This window comes from Manacus vitellinus, unplaced genomic scaffold (assembly GCF_001715985.3).
Source record: "Manacus vitellinus isolate BGI_N305 unplaced genomic scaffold, ASM171598v3 scaffold_19_pilon, whole genome shotgun sequence".
Taxonomy (NCBI): domain Eukaryota; kingdom Metazoa; phylum Chordata; class Aves; order Passeriformes; family Pipridae; genus Manacus; species Manacus vitellinus.
In genome coordinates, this window is record NW_021939395.1 from 7,791,778 (window position 1) to 7,811,411 (window position 19,634).

Here is a 19,634-nt window from a genome sequence, read left to right on the forward strand (position 1 = left end):
AAATAAATTTGTGAATCAATGATATTTAAAGAGACTTTTAAAATCAATAAGTTACAATTGCTTAATTATATGATAGGGCTCATAAAAGGCACATAATAGCAACATGTCAAACTATTGCAGATTATAAATAGATTACATTTTCCTGTAAGCTCTTTCTCTAGTTGAACACATAGGTCAATTAAGTAATTTAAATAAGTATTATTTGTCATTCTGCTGTTAATACAAAATAACATTTCTCCATAAGGGAATAGGAAAACTTGAATCAAAGTTCCTTGTGCTCATCTCTGTTTGTAAATTAGTTTTATATTTCTTTTGTCTACTTTGTTTGGATAGTCTTATCTTCAAATATTTCTTTATTGAAATAAATGTTAGTTAATTGGTTGAAATCAGCAAAATTCTTGGCAAATGGCAACAGTGAGAAAATTCCACAACCCATGCAAGTCCATTAAGTTTGCAGAAATATTAGGTTGGAGAGAAGGACCTCCATGGTCTTTTACTTGGGTAATTTTTTTTTTTTTTTTGCCTGTTTCAGAAAAACTAAAAGAATTGTAGAAAGAGTAGCTGGCACACAGTTATTCCTGGCCATACAAAAGACAAAGAACTAATTCAGAAGATGTACTGGAATAAATGCTTTATATAAGCATGAAAATAATAACTTTAGGTTTTTAACTGTCCTGCTGGCTAAGCTGATGCTGTAATAAATAAATACTTGGTAAATGTATCTGTAGTTTTCAGTAGCTCCTTGTCAGTGAACAGAGTTGGAGCCATGTTAAAACCTGTCTACCTGGTCAGCTGCTGAATGCTCATATCAACATGAGTGCCTTAAAAAGCAGAGACACCATTGCCCAGTGAGGTCACACTCCTCTTTAGCTACTTGTTTCCGAACATTTATTTTTGTAGGAAAATTAAGTTTTGAGGTAGAAAGAAAGGGATCTGTTAATTGAAATGCTGATTTATGTTTTTAACACGCTCAGCCTGCTTTCCTTTTCTTGATTGGTAGATATTTTATATATCCTCATATGTTACTTTTGGAAAAAAAAATCAATGCAGGATAAAGTATTTGTATTTTTAACAGTTTTGTTACAACAGGCTCCATAAGAGTCCAGAGGTGAAAATCCTTTCATCATAAGTGCAACCTTTTTTTCTCTGTCCACAGTTCATGCAAAAACTTGAATTCCATATTAATATTCTCTCATTTCTCTTGTGACTACGTCTTTGTGGTAATACTAAATCTACCATAAATCTACTTGAACTTTATCTCCTTGTGGAAATATGTAGTATTTTAGGTAACAAAGTTAGATATGCAGATGAAAAGCAGCCACTTTTGGCATTCTAAGTGCTTTTCAGAAAATGGATCCCGTGGGAGTTAAAATACTGCAAATGCTTGTATACTTAAGAAATAGACCATTAAGGCAATATATTGTGTTAGTCTTCAGTTGAACATGAGTTATAGTATAAAAAGTCACTTTTTTTTTGCTCCACACACACACAGAAAAATGAATTATCATGTAGACAGAAGGGTAAATTCTGTCCATCTTAAACACGTGTAATCTAATTAGCATTTGTGGGATTTACTGGGATGAATTCTCCCCTTGGCATGTGCAATCGCGAACAGGGAGAATGTGGGCTGTAGACTGCTAAGGGCAGACATCTGCCTGGAGGGACATCCATGAAAGAAATGCCTGCATCCTTGCCCCCAGAGGAACTTACATCAGCTGACATGGTCCATGAAGTTATGAAAAAATTTTTAGTTATGGGGAAGTTCCTCAGATGGTGAAAATAAGTAGAAATCTGCTTTGAAGGGGAAGGAGGTTCAGATAATGTTTCTTGAAATCCCGGAGTGATTTAATTGACAGAGACATGCTCTAGGAATCCTGCATTGCTGTGGAACTTTACAGAATCTAAGTTAAAACTAGGAATAATAGTGCTTTCGGAAAGAATTGAAATAAAAAGTTATGGGGCGGTTTCATTGGAGGTTATTTCTGCAGTGTGGGCCTCAGTCAAAATTGAGACCAATATTGAGGTTGATAATTAATCCTGTTAGCTCTCTTATTTCATGTAGAAAGAACTCAGTGTATTTTTCAATATGAATTGTTCTTGATTGGCTGCACCTCCTCATTAGAGCTTGTGAGAAGCACTGAAGACCTGCCAGTGCCTTTAAACACACTTGTCCAAGTGTATGGCCCTAACTTACTTTACTTCAATGTTATGTGTTTTTAGCAACAAAATCTTCATTTTCTTTGACAATATACTTTTTTAATGACAGTATACGTTTAGTCCTCTTTTTTGTTCGTCTGCTAAAGCAGACATGTTATGATGTGTTAAATAGTATAAAAATTTTTAATGGAGTGGACAGTCTGGGCTGAAGCCCTGCATGTGACAAGCTACCTCATTGCTTATTGGGAGCTACTTTTGAATTTGCTAAAGAAAAAATAAGAATTGATGTGCCACCATTTGGACCAGTGTTTTTTCATAGAGGTGATTTTATTCATTTAATGCTGTCAAAATGAAAGTAGAAGTAAGTGTGGTGCAGTTGGAATGTTTTAAGTGTCCAACATCAATATCTGCATTCCTTGTGTCATACAAAGATTTGATCCATGCTGTCTGATTAAAACAGTTTTGTTTGTTTGTTTGTTGTGTTCATAACACATAATCAAAATGATACTTAAAAGTAGGGCATTGTAGGAGCAACACTATACTTACAGCACTTTGCTTTCTGCAGAATTGCCTCTGTGTGTCCCATGCCCCATGAGCTTTGAAAATCTCAGAAAAACAGGTCTTCTCTGAAGACAAAATGTTTTGTGTTTTGTATCTTAGTCAGACAGGAAGGAGAGGTTTTTTTCCGGAGGGTCTTACAGGTTTCAGAGTCTCACATGCATCTGTGTTGGATTGAGAACCAGTAGTGTCCTCTCTCTGCTTCCGTTTTTGTCCACAAGTACTGCCATGAAATACTTTTCCTCCTTCCTTCTACCAATAGCCAAGTGCCAGTTTTAAACAGGCCCCAGAGAGCATGAAGAACTCTGTGTTGTAAGGTAGACAAAGTTTAAATGCCAAATATTCACTGTACTGCAGAAACTACTTCTTTGCAGGGTCGTGGCTGTTTTCTCTTGGCCATCCCCATCAAACCTTGGAGTCACACTCAGTGCATCTGAGAGACTTGGGGAACAGGGCTCATGGAGGTGCAACATGTCTCAGCTTCTCAGATGTAGGGCTGAGACCGTGTCCTCCTCCTATGAACAAGGGGAAGAGATCAGAGTGGTGATGGAGCACTTGAGGTCCCCCCACAGCTGCCTTGCTGCTCTGAAAGGAGCAGGAACAGGGATGGCTGGTGCTGCTGGGATGGGCCACCCAATGCAGTGACAACACCAGGGCAATGGGTGACCTTTCAGGACTCTCACATAGGAAAGTGAGGCCGTGACCACTCCTGTTTGCTGCTCTTCTTCTTCCCCTGCCCTCCAGAAAATTGGTTGCCATTTCCTGAGCTGAAAGCCAGCCCATGTGGGCTGTCATTACAGCCAAGACCTTCAGGAATGTTTTGATGGCAAAGGAAAGATATGTAGAGACAGATGACTTATAAATTAAACCACCTCAGGACATTGTAGCTTAGCATTTGGTTTGTGGATTTTGGTTGATACCTTCAAGAAAATACCAGGGCTTTCTTTTATTTCAGAGAGAGTGCTTAAAATAAGAATCATTCCTCTCACTGGCTGGTAAGTGGATTAGTTTGGCAAATTAAAGCTTTAGTTAGGATGACAGTAGAAGAGAGTATTTGTCCTCAGTCTCTGTCAATGACTCTCGTGTCTAATGTTTCTTTTCCAGAAATTGAAAGAATACTGTATGCATATTTGATATTGTATTTAGTCTCTCAAGATGGCATCCCAGGTCTGATGTTCAATTAGGGAGTGCAGTTCTGTAATCCTTATTTAATTAGAACTCCTTGTCATACTCCCTGGGAGTTGCATTTGTAATTGGATTCTCACAAGTGAGAATATGCAGAGGCTACCTCAAAGGGAAGTTGTAATTTGCTGATGTGTGTTACTTACCTGTAGTTCTTCGAGAATGTTTCCTCTGCATATTCACATTATGGGTCCTGTCCACCTTCTGTTTGTCCTCGGATTTCTGCTGCTCTACGGTTGCCGTGTTTTCTAAGAATAACTGTAGTATTGAGCACTGTACAACTCTAAAATCTCTGATCACTTGGTGTCAGGAGATGGCACTTGTACAGTCCTAGTAGTCACTGCTCTTCTAGGAAGTTCCTGTAGGCCACCAGCACTGGAGAACCAAAACCCACTGGTGTGAATATGCAAGGACAGCACTCTCAAAGAGCAAGCCAATGGTAAGTACCCTTTCTTTGTCTTCTGTGATTAACCAAATATTTCAAAATTTATTTTGTAAGTTTCCTATTTGCAAATTTGCTCCACTTTCCCTATAATAAAAACATACTGAGATTAATTTTAGAGCTGTTGCCTTTCTGGCTAAACCCAAGAAAGTATCTGTATTTGCAGATACTCGCTTCGGTTGTAAATTGATGTACAACTATCAGTGTGTGGGTGTGTGCACATGTTTGAGCTATGATACATATTTCTCTCAGACAAAAAGGCACAATTACAGTGCAGTATTATCTATTCTACAATTGCCCTCTTCTAGTTATTATAGTTATAGTAGATTAGATAGCAGAGTGAGTCACTGACCAAAAAAAGTCTTCAAATAGTATTAACAGTGTTAATTCTCGAAACGGATTCTCCAAAAGAAAATCAAAGGTGCGATGCTTTTCACTACTAAATTTTTTTTCTGAACTTTTGTTTCTTTGCAGACATGGAATTCTGTGAGACTCCCCATATTCTCTGCTCTGGCTATCAGACTGACTTACACGGTGTAGCTGAGCACAGTTACCCGCTAGAGGTGGGCTCGGATGTGGAGACCGAAACAGAAGGTGGTGCCTCCCCGGATCATGCCCTGAGGATGTGGATGAGGGGGATCAAGTCGGAACACAGCTCCTGCTTGTCAAGCCGGGCAAACTCAGCGCTGTCCCTCACTGACACTGACCATGAAAGGAAGTCTGATGGGGAGAATGGTAATAAAGAAATGCATCTAATGTACTCAGTAGAAGTAGTAATTTATTGAAAACTTTCTTCTACCTCTCTTATTTTTCTTTTTTTTTTCCTGTTCCTTTTTAGATCTCTGTATTATGTGTAAGGTGAAGGGATTGTTTGGGGCGTGTGTTGTATTTATAGCGTAGACAGAAAATAAGACCCAAAAAATGAAACAACATTTTTGTTAAAACATCATTCTTCTAGAGACTACTTTCCCACATTCTTCATTTTTATATCAAAGGATATTTATCATTTTAATTTGGTAGCCTATGAAATAGGTTCTAAAATAAATCCATATATGTACATTTATATCACATTTTGCACAGAATTGTTCCTACATGTTTTGGCTTGTGGGCATAGCTTTAAGGCTCTTCAACCAGGTGACTTGAGAGACAACCTGGAGTCCTAACTGCTCTATTTACCTCTAATTTTGTGCTAAACCTCAAGACATGCCTTTATTAGTAGGACAGATTGAACAGGTCTTTGTCATATCTCACTTCTATATTTCTCTACATATGGAGAGTGAGCTTCTGGGTCATGTGGGTGGGTTTTGGGTGGGGTGCCTTTTTTTTGGATGTTTTTTAAATATTCATTCTCTTTCAGGATCTCTTTGTATGATTTAGTGTGTCAGAGAAAGGGAAAATGTGTATTTAATTAAATAATGTGGGGAATTAATATTTTTTTTTATCTCTGCATCAAAATTGATTACAACCTACTCTGTTTCCTTAAAGAGTGTAGTAAGTAAACAGATATATCATGCTTAAGATCAGCAAGCTTAGATGATATTTTAATTTCTGTGTTTATTAACTGCATGTTATGGCAGGTCTAAGTGTTATTTTACATGCTTTTTTAAGTGGATAAGAAATAGAGGAACCAGTAAAAGTGGCAGATTGACACTTCAGTGTTGACAGTGATACATTTTAGTAGCATTATAGTCATAAGATGAAAGAGTTCAGCTATAAATGTCATTTCTATAGTTATGTGTTTGAATTTGTCAAATACAAAGCTGGTAATTATAATTTCATCTGGATGTCTGTCAGTATCGATGATAATGTCCAACATAGGCTTGAAGACATTAGATGATGTGCATGAGTTTAAAAAAAAAGGTTTTACTGCTCAGCTTGTTTTTAATTAAATATGCCTTTGAGGATTAAGCATTCTGTGCTATCACATGGTATTGTGTCCCTAGAATCACGTAGTTTTCAGATGCCACCCCATTTCCAACATGTAATGGATGCCTTTCTTCTGCCTTCCTGCTTCTGCCACAACCTCTGTGGGATCCACCCTCTGTGAAGTGTCATTGCTGAGGGTGTTTTTCTTTGGGGTTGAAGGGGAGGGGTATTTGTTTATTTTCTGAAGAGATTGGTTTTTCAGTGGTGACTGAAGGAATTGAATCTGATCTGCCTGGCATTGGTTGGCCCTTAACTATGAAAATGGTTAAAAGGGAACGCTGCATGAGAAAGTAATGTGTGTACTTGTGTCATTCAGATTAAAAAATACACATTATGTTTTAAGATGCTGGGAAGTGGATGTATTGAAAGCAAATTAGGCATAAAACTGAATTATGTATTTCAGTCTGGAATGCAGTGGTGCAGCTGGGTGTTGATGATGTTTTGCTATCCATGCAAGTTGCACTAAGTAAGTAATCTTCTGTAGATAAAAATTACTGTAAGTAGCAAAATAAATACTTTTACCACCTTCATCATCCTACATCAGTGTGTCAGAAACCTTGGGTTAAGTGTCATTAAGGTAGGGACACATAGTCATTGTGCTTCACCAACAAAGAATGGAGGGATTTCTTCTAAAGGTTTGCCTCTGAGAATGATTTTATTCAATTTAAACTAATTTCCTGTATGGTGTAGTCAGAGTATTCCTTTTACATGTGGCTTTAATACTTCATTCCTTTTAAGCTTTATAACAATTTTTTAATCAGGGATTCATGTTTGAGGTACCTGAGTACCAATTTTAACTAAATAGTTAGGAGAGGAAAATGAGGGAGAGAGTAAGTTGGAAGAGAGACAAACTGAGAACCCAAGTTCACTTGAACTCTTTAGATGTCTTAAGGCAGGGCCAACAAAATAGATATCAGTGTTTCCTGGGGCATTGAGTCCTTATAATAATTACAGTCTTCAAAGTTAATATGTGGATAAATTTGAAGACAATGGTTCAAACTATATTCATTTGTTATCTAGTATTTCACAGGTAAGTTCATAGTGAAGATTCCTGATCCGGAGAGCAGTGTGTTTTCCATCTGGGTTGACACTCAGTAACAAAGCACTCTTTGAATACACAAGTTCACAAATCTCTACTTAAATTATGTCATAGGTGGCACATCTTCCTGTTTCTATGCAGTCGTTTGTGCCAGGGGCTTTATTGGAGGACCGCAAGTGTTGCATTTTTCCTTCTTGGTTCCTGCCATGGAACTGTATTTTTTTTGTGCCAGTCAGTAACTTCTCTGTGAAACTTACTCTGTGGAGAAATGAGAGTGCATAAGTTCTGTTGCTGGAAGTACATGAAATGTCCGTTTCCATGATACCGTCTAATTACTGGAAAAATATTTAGCAATTCTGGCTTTCAGGGGTTCGACCAAATGGCTTGTGAACACAGCTATTTGTAACTGGAGTAAAGTTAATGAGTTGTTGCATCGTTTGAGAAAACTAATTGCTATTGTTGTCTGTATTTTGAAACGGTCAGGTGGGTTTTGGTTTGAGGTTTATTTCTTTCGTCCTCTATGAGCACAATTTTTGCTACAAATGAAGAACAGATATTTTTGTGATAACTTTGAGATAACTAAGTATGTGGACTCCAGTAGACGTGCTTTAAAGACAGCTTTTTGCTTTACATTTATCTGAAGCTAATTTTTTTTTTTTTAAACTTCATTCTTTTCAGCTATTCTTTGACATTCTCAGTCATTCTAAGCTCTAATTGGAAGTTCCCTGACACAGGATATATACTTCTCTGTGTATTCTGGGTAGCCCAATTTGAGAATGTATTTGAGCATTGTTTTCCTTCATAGACACACCAACTCTGTCATAATCACTGTTTAAACATACTTGAGTTGTTTTGGCAGCATTGAACAGATTGTATGAAACACCAACATTCCCATTTAGTGTTGTCAACGTTAATGGCAACTAATAATAGCCTATTAGTGCTCAAACTGCCTTCAGCTTTGCCTGAGGCTAAGCAAAATATAAATTAACTGCACAAAATGAATGACCAATTTCTTTGGGATCATTGCTTATCTCTGGCGTAGTATAAATAGCTCTATTTAAACATGAGCAGTGTTACTGTATAGTATGTGAATGTAAATTTCAGACCACAACACTACAGAAAACCCATATCAAAAGTAGTTCCTTTATTCTATTGAAGAAGACTGCATTTACCCACACTTCATTGGTACTGAGGGTATCATTGCAGCGTGTCAGAACACTGCTTTTGTCTGCTAGACTACTGAGCTGACAAATTCATTTATTTATTTATTTATTTATTTATTATTAAGTAAGTCCAGAGGAGGATACAACCCTGATCTACAGAAAAGAGTGGTCTTCAGATGTACATATAAAATTATACTGTGTGACATGGATCTGTGTCCCCTGCTAGCCAGTGTACTAAAAAGCAACCTACAGTCCTTTCTGTGTCCATATAGTCTTCCTTGTTGTTGTTCATGGAGTTCTAATGTTTCCCTTTACAGGATGTCTGTGCAGCTGTGACACGATGAGTGTCACCTCAGCTGCATTCATGCCATGCTATAAACCATTTTTGAATCACATTTGACATGTTTGCACAGCCATCAACTCTCTTAATTTTAGCTACTACATCTCAGCTGAGAGCTGGTACAGAACTTTAGCCATTTCTACAATAACACGATTTTTAAGCTTTTTTGCTTTGTCAGATTGCTTTGAAGTACTTTTAAGGCTGACTTGTTTGGCTTACTCCTGACATCTACTTAGATGTTTTTATGCAATTAGTTACTCTTTCTCTACCCCATAGTGAGAACCAAAAGGAGAGTACAGGATTCCCAGTGCTGGGTGAGTGTACTGTGAAATGCACACTCAGTCTGGGAGCCTGATTCATGTTCATTTCCCTAGGCTGCATTATTTTACATTATTTTATGACAACTGGGTATTAGCTGTAGTTCACAATGACTTCTTTGAGATTTCTGGGTGAGAAATTAGGGTGTTAGTACAGGCCATGTAATATAGCATTAGAGTGTTTGAGATCTGGTCAATAATGTTTTTAATATCATATTTGTCTTTTTAAAAACAAAGCAAGAGGGGGAAAAAAACAGCTGTGGAAAAATGTGGGTTTTTCTTTTTTCCCCGTATAAATTAGTGGGAAACTTCTTTCTTAACATCAGTGTTCTATTTGAAACAATACTTTTAATACTATCAATAATTTTAAACAGCAGACTGCAAAGATAGGATAAAAATATTAGCCATATATTGATAAGTAGATGTAGTAGAGAAATTAGCAGGTTACAGATCAAAGCTGAGTTTAATGAACTAGAAACATGTAAGATTAATCTTGGGTAATTCATCTAAGTATTTGTTTTATAGCCTGGGAGCAGTGGTCCATTTAACAGAGTTCTTGACTGTCCCTAAATCTTGGGGGTTTTTTCACTGTGATTGCTGGGCAGATGGGTGAGTTTTGGGCAAGTCACCTCAGCTCTTTGCACTTAGAGATTCAGTATCTTAACATATCCGTTAAAGGGGTGAAGATGCTTAATTAATAAAAGAAATACTGGAATTGCTGAAGCTGTATGAGATGTGCAGCTTTGTGAATGCTGTCGTTATGCAGACATGGAGAGGATTTAGCTGAGGACAAGGCTCTGATTTAATTTATGGTGTGTGTCAATAGACCTACTGTGAATTCACACCTGTTTAAATTAGACTGGAATTTGGCTCTTCATAAAAGTCTTGTGTATAATGTAAGAAAGTGAGAGCATTGGGATTAATGTTACTCTTATTTACTGTTATTTTGTAAACAAGCCAGGCATTAAGCTGATCTCTGGCTTTCTCATTTCTCCAGGAAATTATTACCGACAGCTACATTACAATAACAATACATGCTCTGAGAACAAGTGTGATTGTAACTGCCTCTCTATGCAGGACTGTGTTTGTAATAATGATGGTTGAAGTATTTCCAGTAGCTTCTATCCTGTCACTTCCTATTTACAGTGGTGCAATTAAGAAATTGAGTTACTAATTTGCAGGTAGACCCATTAAGTCAAGTATGTGTAAGAAACCTTGAAAATATAAACACTGGTCTTAGTCCCATTCCGTCTGTGCCATTTAATATTTTTTGTTAATTCCTTTTGTGCTTTATTTTACCTTTTTATTATGGATTGCATTCTGTTTGTGCACTCCTGCCTGTCAGATCATTTAAGTCACCTAATAGATTAAGGCAACCTCATCAATAAAATACAAAGCCCTCATGGTAAAATTCCTCCAACTTCAGTAGTTTACTAGAGCTTGTCAGATATTTGATTTATGATACTTTCAGATATTTGACAGAAAAGGGCCACTTATCTTCCCTTAATAAAAGACCTCCTTTGCTTCTATTGTATTTCTTTTTCTCTTTTAATGTTCAGATGGTATTTATGTTGGTTGCTTCTGCTGTTGTTTCAAAGAAGCCTCCTCAGTGTCAAAGGAAGCCTGTGAGTCCCTGCAGTAACATAGCAGTGCCTTTTGGGGAGCATTGGCATATACACTGACATGGTAACTGCTCTGCTGGAGTTGTTAAGAGTGTAAGATGCTTTTGTTGACCTCAGAGTGGTTCCTTTGGAAATGTTACTGTCTCAAAGGCAGCATGTAAGTTATCTGAATTGCTGTGGTTAAGTGTGAGATGCTTCTGTAAGCACTGTAACATCACCTCAGCTGTAATATGAAAGTCTTGCGCTTGTGCCCCCCAGCATTTAAGCAATTTATGACATTGTTTATATATGGAAATTCAGCTAATGACTTGTTTGTCAGTATTGTGGGGAAAACTCTGCCTTTTAAAATTCCTATCTTCGTTACTTTTTCAGACTGACAAGGGCATTGCATCTGCATGTCTTCTATTTTAATCTTTACAGTTTGCATATGGTCTATTAAAATCATTACACAATGTTAAAATATCCCCTTATTTCTCTTTTAAGCACAATAAACACTAATTTAAAGACAAATATCAAATAATATTTAGTGTCTTACATTAAAGGTAGTGAAACAGTATTTAGAACATATTCTATTTATATTCCATAATGCAAATGACCTTTGCCCACAGCATAGTAAAAACTATCAGTGCATTTACACAAGACTGTGTAATATTTTTAGCCCTGCAGTTTTGTTTTCTTTCATGGGTAGCTAAAAACAGGGAGGGAGGAAAGCTTGAGGAGAACAGTCAGGTCTAATTTTTATCCCAGAAATCAGTAAATTGACATGAGAGCTCAGAAAAAGATCACTTGGCTTTCCTCCCCTGTGTGATGCAGAAGGGGTAGCGGATGTGGCTTGTAGACATGACGGCAATATAAATCATTATTTCTTCTTTCGTTTAAGTCCTTTTTACTTTCTCAGGTGAAAATGAGCAGAAAGGAAATTTATTTCCACAAATATTTTACGGTGCAAAAGGATGTTGCAGTGATGCTGACGTACTTGGGACCTTAGTTTATCTAGGTTGCCACGGGGAGGGGGAAACTGAGATGGGATAGACAGTAAAGTACCTTCTGTTGGGGTGCTGAAGGTAAAAGGGTGAGGATTATCTGACTCTTCATTTCACCATCTTTGAGGCTGAGGAGATGCTGAGCAAAATACTTTTCCTGTTGTTAAGCATTTATCATGAATTCTTTAGGAGGACACCTCTGGACAAGTGCGGTGCTGGGAACGGTTCCATTCTAAACAATCAACATGTCTATCCTGATGTTTTATTTATGTTGTTTTGTTAAGTTTACATTATGCTTTATTTCTCATCTCTTTTGGTTAAAATTTAAAATGTTTTAGAAGAATGGAAATTTGCTTTACAGAAACAACCTACAGTCATATTTCATATATATGTCCTTTGGAATAAATTATTTATTTTAGTTTAATGCTAGTTTAGTTTCATAGCTATTTTGAAATATGAGCCATTTCCACTTACATGTCTTAAAGTGTAGGTGTTTCTACCAGTTGGAATGGGTTTTTCTTGAAAGTTTGGGATGTTCTGCTGAAAGCTCCCAGTGGAACATCATTAGTGCAAAGGCTAAGGGAAAACTTGTGAACTCTGATCATACAAGATTATAGTTAAGGGTACCAGATAAATGAGATCAAGTTACTCTCATTTGGTTCCTTATACCATCAACCACTAAGGTATTAGATACAAGGATAACTAGAGGTGGTTTTGCCCCCATAGGAAAATGCTTTTCAGCTGTCACATCATAGAATCACAGAATGGTTTGGGTTGGAAGGGACCTTGAAGATCGTCTAGTTCCAACCCCTCTGCCATGGGCAGGGACACCTTCCAATAGACCAGGTCTCTCAAAGCCCCATCCAACCTGGCTTTGAGCACTTCCAGGGATGGGGCAGCCACAGCTTTCCTTGGGCAACTTATGCCAGGGCCTCACTACCCTCACAGTAAAGAATGTCTTTCAAATATCTACTCTAAACCTGTCCTTTGTCAGTTTAAAACCATTCCCTCCTTGTCCTGTCACTCCATGCCCTTGTCAAAAGTCCTTTTCCAGCTCTCTTGTAACTTCTTTAGGTACTGAAAGGTGCTCTAAGGTCTCTTGGAGCCTTCTCTTCTCCACACTGAAAAACCCCAACTCTCTCAGCCTGTCTCCATAGCAGAGGGGCTCCAGCCCTCTGGGCATCTTCGTGACCTCCTCTGGACTTGCTCTCCAAACTTTAATACTGAAAATGAAATAAAAAGAAGGGATCTAGCAAATGAGCACAGGATTGGTAGAGAAGTGCAAATACTGTCAAATTATCATTTTAGGGTCTAACAAGGTTTAATCTAAACATTATTTCTTCTTGATGGTATGAGATCTTCCAAGAATTTATTGTCGTCCTGTGAATGACAAAAGGTTGTTCATTCTTCCTTTTTTAACTGTTTTTAATTTTTACCCATTCAATTCATTGTGTGTCAAATTACATGAGAAAGTCTTGAAAATTCCATTTTCAGATTTGTTGGTATTTCCTCTGGGGCTTAGGAGTAAGGTGAAGATCAGCATAAATCTGTATTTTTCAGGGTTACAAATATTAGCATATCCTCGTCTTATGTATGGGGAGCATTAATAGTAGCAAGTAGCTTTTGTCAGAGCATCTAGAAAGAACATAGTGGCTGCTTCCCATGGCTGCAACCTTCATATTCTTCTATAAGTGAAAGCTAAACTGAACATACTGGACTATTTCTAATTTCTGCAATAGAAAATAGGGTAAGAATGGGAAGTTGTATATGAAATTACAGTTAGCTTTTTCAGAATAAAGCAGATTTGAATGCCACTTGTTTGACCTTGCTTTTATATACAGGGCTTACAAAACAAAATTCAGCCTCTTCTATATTAATTTTGTTTTCTTTAATCATATCTAGCTCTATACCCTGACTTTATATTTTGTAACATGAGCATAAGAGGAAATGTTTATAATTAACTCTTCTAGAATATGGGTCTAGGAGCCCCGAATAATTCCTGCAGGCTGCTTCCTCTCCCTAACAGATGTTTTTGAGTAATTTTTTAATCAGATTTACGTATTCTGATGACTAATTATATTGCCACTGTTTTTTTCTTTAAGTTTCTACCCCAGATGATTTGCAATGCAGATTTTATACCGTGTTCACAATGCTGACTTTCACTTGAAAGCCCTTGTCAGCATCTGACTGTGAGTTGTTGGCCATGAGCTGTACTGGTAGCACAGAGGGGCAGCTCTTTGGGCATCAGGAACCACGTGTTGTGAAGTAACTGTGTTCCTTTGCCTTGGGTTATCCAGAATGGGAGCTGGGAACAGTTAGTGATCTGGAGGTTCTTTGATTCCATGAAACCACATATCTTGAAAGAGGGAGGAAATACCTGGAAGTGTTATTTAGACTCATCTACCCTTCACATTGTGTTGTTCAACAGCAATTTCAAGGGCCACTTTGGGTTTAAGAACATCATATTTGATTAATTTTTCCCCAAACACTGCTTTTCAGACAGCAGACCTTCTCTTATTGTCCAGTCATGCTAAACTCCTTCAGAGCAAGTATTTACTGTGGCAGAAGTTGCAGGGTCATAATGCATGCTTTGAATTTATATTTTTCTGCATAATTTGATATAAACATATCTCCAGTTGCACAGTCAGAAATTATCTCATGTAATTTACTTGAATCTGCTTGACCTGTCAGTGTTGGGATCATGTAGTAGAGCTGCTTGCTGTCTGTGCACTGTCAGTGGGACTTGGTGAGTGATGCTGGATTTACAGCTCAGCACTAGAAATTTCTCGGTTATTTTCTTTATGACATAACAATTTATGGACGCTTGAACCTTTTGATTGCCACAGAAATCTTAGTAGCAGAATGCACCTGAATGGTAGGTACTGTTGCAGGTTCTCAGACTCCTTCATAAGACAGTGGTGTATGTTGTGATTTTTTTTCAGCTGGTTGTCTCCATGAGCCAGATCTTACTGATTGCAGTATGGCTGCATTTGGGTGTGGCAGTGGATCACATTCTCTCATCCATTGTCAGAAGGGATGGCTGCTTTAGGTTATGCTGCTGATCACAGGTAGGGGTGGAACTTTTGCTGTAAAGAGATAAAGCTCCCAGTGAAGGGAAAAACTCCAGATTTATTTTTAAGTACTTTTAAATTTTCTCAAGGCTAAAATGTTTCCCAGAATATTACATGACTTCCTTTTATAAGGAAGATGATAGTGATGAAGTCTCATTTCTAGTCACAGAAACTGCTTTTAAAAGGTCGAGATAAAGGGAGTGAATATGATGGTGGTTGCCTTCCTGGTATAATTATAAAAGGCTTGACTTGGGCCTGGCTTGAGGTCATGTCTTGATAAGTAGGTGATGTATATTTTCTTCATATAGCTCATTACAAATTAGTTGAGCATAAGTGAAAAACCGTGTGTATGCAGGGCTTTGCAATCTGGGTTTCCCTTTCAGGGAATGATGCAACAATATCATTAACTTATTCAAGTGTTAATGGGGTATCTTGACTTTTAAAATATATATTTATCTCAGTAGCCTGAATGTGAAGGAAAAAGCCACCCTTTGGTGGTGTAATGAGAGAGGAACTAGAAACTGCTGTTCTGAGGACGATGCCACCCTCAGTGGTCATCAGTGTCCATTTGCTCATAAGTAGTCAATGCATTTGGGTTTAGCTGTTGGTCTTCTGCCAAGTCTCTGCTGTCTTTTGCTGTCTTCTCACTACCAGTGAAGGTGTAAGGGATGCCTCAGTCCTGAGAACTCTGCCTAGTTTGATAGGAAGAGAATATGAGAGATGTGATGCAGGAAGCCTTTGCATTCCACCCCTCCCTTGCCTCAGTTTAGCATCAAACTCCTTAAGGGTTTTGTGCCTCTTTCAGAAATCCTCAGCTCAGAAATTGGTGTTTCAGTGCTTCTCCCTTGCTTCGATAAAGGGAGGCCTTCCCTCCCATGTTGTGTGTTTGTGGGCTGGTGGGTGCTGGTGAGCACTGGTGAAGGTGGCACCGTGGCTGCCAGGGCTGTGCTGCCCAAGGCACCGGAGCCCGAGTGTTTTTCTTCCAGAGCTTCTGTGATTATTCACCGTTTAGAACTGCAGTTCTTCCTCTGTAACAAGGGGCACTGCCCAAATGGTTTTTTGTGATGTGCTCAATGTGTCTACAACTATCTTTTATGTCTTTGCCTGTGGGGAAAAACATAATTGAGTCATTATTCCTGAAGCCTGCGTGGCTACGTGTTCAGTCAGTACAGTGTTCATTTCGACATTCCTATTGATGGTTGCATTGATTATTTTTATTTTAGCCTGTGATTCTGTCTCAAGTCTAGCTTTTTAATTTTTATAGTTCACTACCTATTGAACAGCAAATTCAGCTGTGTTTGGTTGTGTGCATATTTTGTTAGAAATATAACTCCCGAATCCAGATTTTTCCACAGTAGCAAACAGCCTACAGTACTTGAAAGCTCCTTTTTCTTTTTATAACCTATCTCTTTTCCAATACATTTTCTGATTACTGCACAACAGTTCGATTTTTATTGGATCATTTTAGAGCGTAATAATTCATTTCTGATCCCTAGTACCTCTTGTCCATGTCTGAAGTACTCTGCATTATTTCAGTCACTCATTTTTGTTGACATCTTTTCTCTAAAGACAGTCTTCTGCGTTTTCTCTCAAAATACCTTTCTGGCATCACCATTTTAGTCTAGTGATATCCAATTTCCTTTTAATACTAAATCAAATAGAAAGCATTTTCTGTACTTTACCAGTCAACTATAGTGGAATTTTTTGAGCTTTCTTCCAGGTATCTTATACATTTCTTGGTGGATAATAATGGCACAAACCTAAATCAAAGATCTGGAACATAAAAGAGGAAAAAAAGTGGACAGACTGTTACATACTGAATCGTTTTTAAAACAATACTGCAGCTGTACATATGATAAAATAAACATGTTTATGTGCAATTACTTAACAATTCAAGTGGTGCTCATTAATGTTAAATAAAGAACCATAATAAGTAAACAGTCTAAATCAACTAGGGTTTTGTGTAAATCTTTGTAGAATTATTTGTTCATTCATTGCTTCTATAATAGTTCAGATTGAATTATTACCTACCTTCTGCTTGGTAAAAAGGAAGAAAAAGAAAAACCGACACATATCCTTTCCCATGGCACGGTTGGGTTTCTCTCTCAGGCCCAGTAGGAGCTCTTGAGATACTGAATCATGGTTGCATTTATGGCAAGAAGCCTCTGGTAAGAGAAATGGCAGTGAGCTGCCATTTTCAAATGGTTTCAGATTGTTTTCTTCCAATGCTTCAGGTTTGTGCAGTTGTGAAACAAAATAGAATCCGTGGCTGTGGACTCATGTAGATTGATCCGGGCTCTAGACAGCTGGCAGGGCTCAGGTTTTAAGTTCCCACTGGGGAAATTTGCAGCAGGAGTCAGAATGCGGAAACAGAAATAACCCACAGCCAGCTTGGAAGCAGCAAGGGTAGTCAACAAAGTGGAGATGTTTGACTGTTGGCTTTGCCAGCTCAGATCATGTTTTGATGATAATCTTTGACAGCAGTTTCCTGTATCACAAAAAATCCCCACGTAGGCTCCTGCACTGCTATCCCTGCCATTGCTGCCCTTTCAGTAGGTAATGATGCAATTTGCAGGTTTGTATGCCCATGGGAGGAAAAAAAAAAACAGCAATTCAGTGTTCTTTGAAGTGTGATTGTCTAGTTCAGGTGTACAGCACAGCAGCCAAAAATACAAGGCAGGAGCTTCCATTCCTGCTACTTTCTCTCCTTCCTGCTATAATGTTTTAACTCTTTCCTGTCTTAAAGACTCCTTATGTCCTCTGAGAATGTCCCCATCAACATGATGGTGTTAATAAAGTCCTTGATTGATAATATTCTGAAACTTTTAAGCCATATAAGTATCAGTGTGCTGATAAAGCTGAAAACCCAAGCTTAGGCAAGTCAAGAACTGGAAACGTGAAGTGTTAAATTAGTTTCAAAAGATCTGTATAATTTTGCAAAGCAATCATTCCTGGAGAACTGGAGGACTTGTTAATGCTCCCGTGATGCAGAGAAAGATCTTTTAAAGTGTGTGTCATCCTCTTCTTGGATGCAAGTTTGGGAATGACTGCATTGCTTATTCTGGTAGGTGGCAAATGCACACCTGCTTTGTCTTGATACAGCTGCTACTTGCAGCAGCTTAGACAGTTTGAATCCTGGCAGTATTTATAGTCCTCATAAATGTGAGTGATTGCACTGAAATCCTTCGCTATTCAAACTAAAATGGTAAGCAGGTGAAAAGTGTGGAATTTGTTTATCTCAGTAAATTTGCTGTTGGCTTTTGGATTAACTTGGACAACTAATATATCAAAATTTCAATTAATTTTAAAAGTGTTTTGAAATTCCTCAGATTAGATAATTCCTCCCCTTGGTTTCATTTATTGATCCATATGCAAATACTAGAAAAGCAAACATTCCAAAAAACAACTCGCTGTGGGCAGTCGAGTGTTTCCTCCTTTTCATATGAATAATTGTGTTTGGAGGAGTTTTTAATTGGCTTCTCTTCAGCAACTTGTGTTGGTAATTTCACATGTGGACCCTTTTTTGAATGCTTCCAATGAGCCACCAGGACAGGCTCACTATGTTTGGGTGATTTAATTACTTCTAAAAATATTTTCTGCATGTGTATTTTAGAGGTAGTGGCCTGAAAACAGATGACAAGTATTCTAATGTTGAGAGGCTTTTTCTTATTGACCATTTTATTTCCTTAAGAATAGCAGGACAGGGAATAACCTTCCACTCATCTATCCTGGTTGATTTTAAATACCTACCATGTTCAATGGCATTTCTTAATTCACCTTTGAATTAATTTCTTGACTTTTCTCTTAAATGTAACTTGTTTCTACTAACATGTGGGCACCCAGGGGATTAGTTAGAGACATGCTTCTGGGTCACCTCAGTTCTGTGATCAGCTGATAACTGTGACTGAAATTTATAGTAATCCTAAAAGAAAATACTCAAGAAGGAGAAAACCCAGTTTCATTGAGCTGTCATTTCAGAGGCTGAAACATGACAAATTGTAGTGATGAGAAAGCCATGGTTACTCCCATTCTGCAGGGCAGAATTTAAAACATTTGGAAATACTCAGGTTTTGCTCACTACACCGGATTGTCTCTTCTTTAGAGGTTGTCTGGTATTACTTTGAAATGCTTGCCTGTGTTCAGTATGTGTAGTGAAGTTCATCAGTTAACGGAATAGTAGGAAAAATGAAAAAAAATAAGCCTAATCAGAATAAGGCACTTTCATAGAGAAAGGTCATAAGTGAAGGCTTAGTTAACGGTGTTAACCGTATCACTTGGCAGTTTTCTAATCTCCCAGTGATTTTTATTATTTGGCTTGCAAAAATGCTAATAGATCCTCGTCAACATCAAGGCTTATTTTACTTCGCATTACAAAGATAGAGTTAAAAGATGAACCAATCCTCTAAAGAGCCCAAATGATATATGGATATAGATATATATTATCTGTCTTATCTTCCACAGGTTCATTTTGAGCCTCATTTAATATGCATAAAGCTCTTCAATGCAGAATTTTGTCATAAAATGTGGAGAACTTCTTTACTCTTCTTATTTGTTATTAAGATGGTACCAGGTCAGAATATGCACAAATGTTTTATTTCTGCGTAAAAAAGCTTTTATTGTGTCAAGGATAATTGTTTTGTATTTTTTAATTTGTTGAATCTTCTGTTTTCCATGTAGTATTTTGTAGCATAGAAGTTACAACAGTTGAAACAGGGAAGCGGAGGAGACCATGAAAAGGGATACTTGCTTCCTTTGTTGCTGTTGTCTGTGTTTTGAAACACTAAGTACCAAATATAGGTAAATATAATATTTTTAAATTATCTACAATATAGGC

General features: G+C 37.6%; 1 protein-coding gene across 1 annotated transcript in view; it reads left to right on the plus strand.

Annotated features, from left to right (window-relative positions):
- The window catches only part of TENM1 (teneurin transmembrane protein 1), a 230,263-nt gene that overhangs the window by 18,299 nt on the left and 192,330 nt on the right, over window positions 1–19,634 (plus strand). Inside the window, exon 2 of the mRNA XM_029959106.1 lies at window positions 4,814–5,074. Coding sequence (XP_029814966.1) covers window positions 4,814–5,074 — 261 coding nt within the window. The remainder of the gene's footprint in view (window positions 1–4,813; window positions 5,075–19,634) is intronic.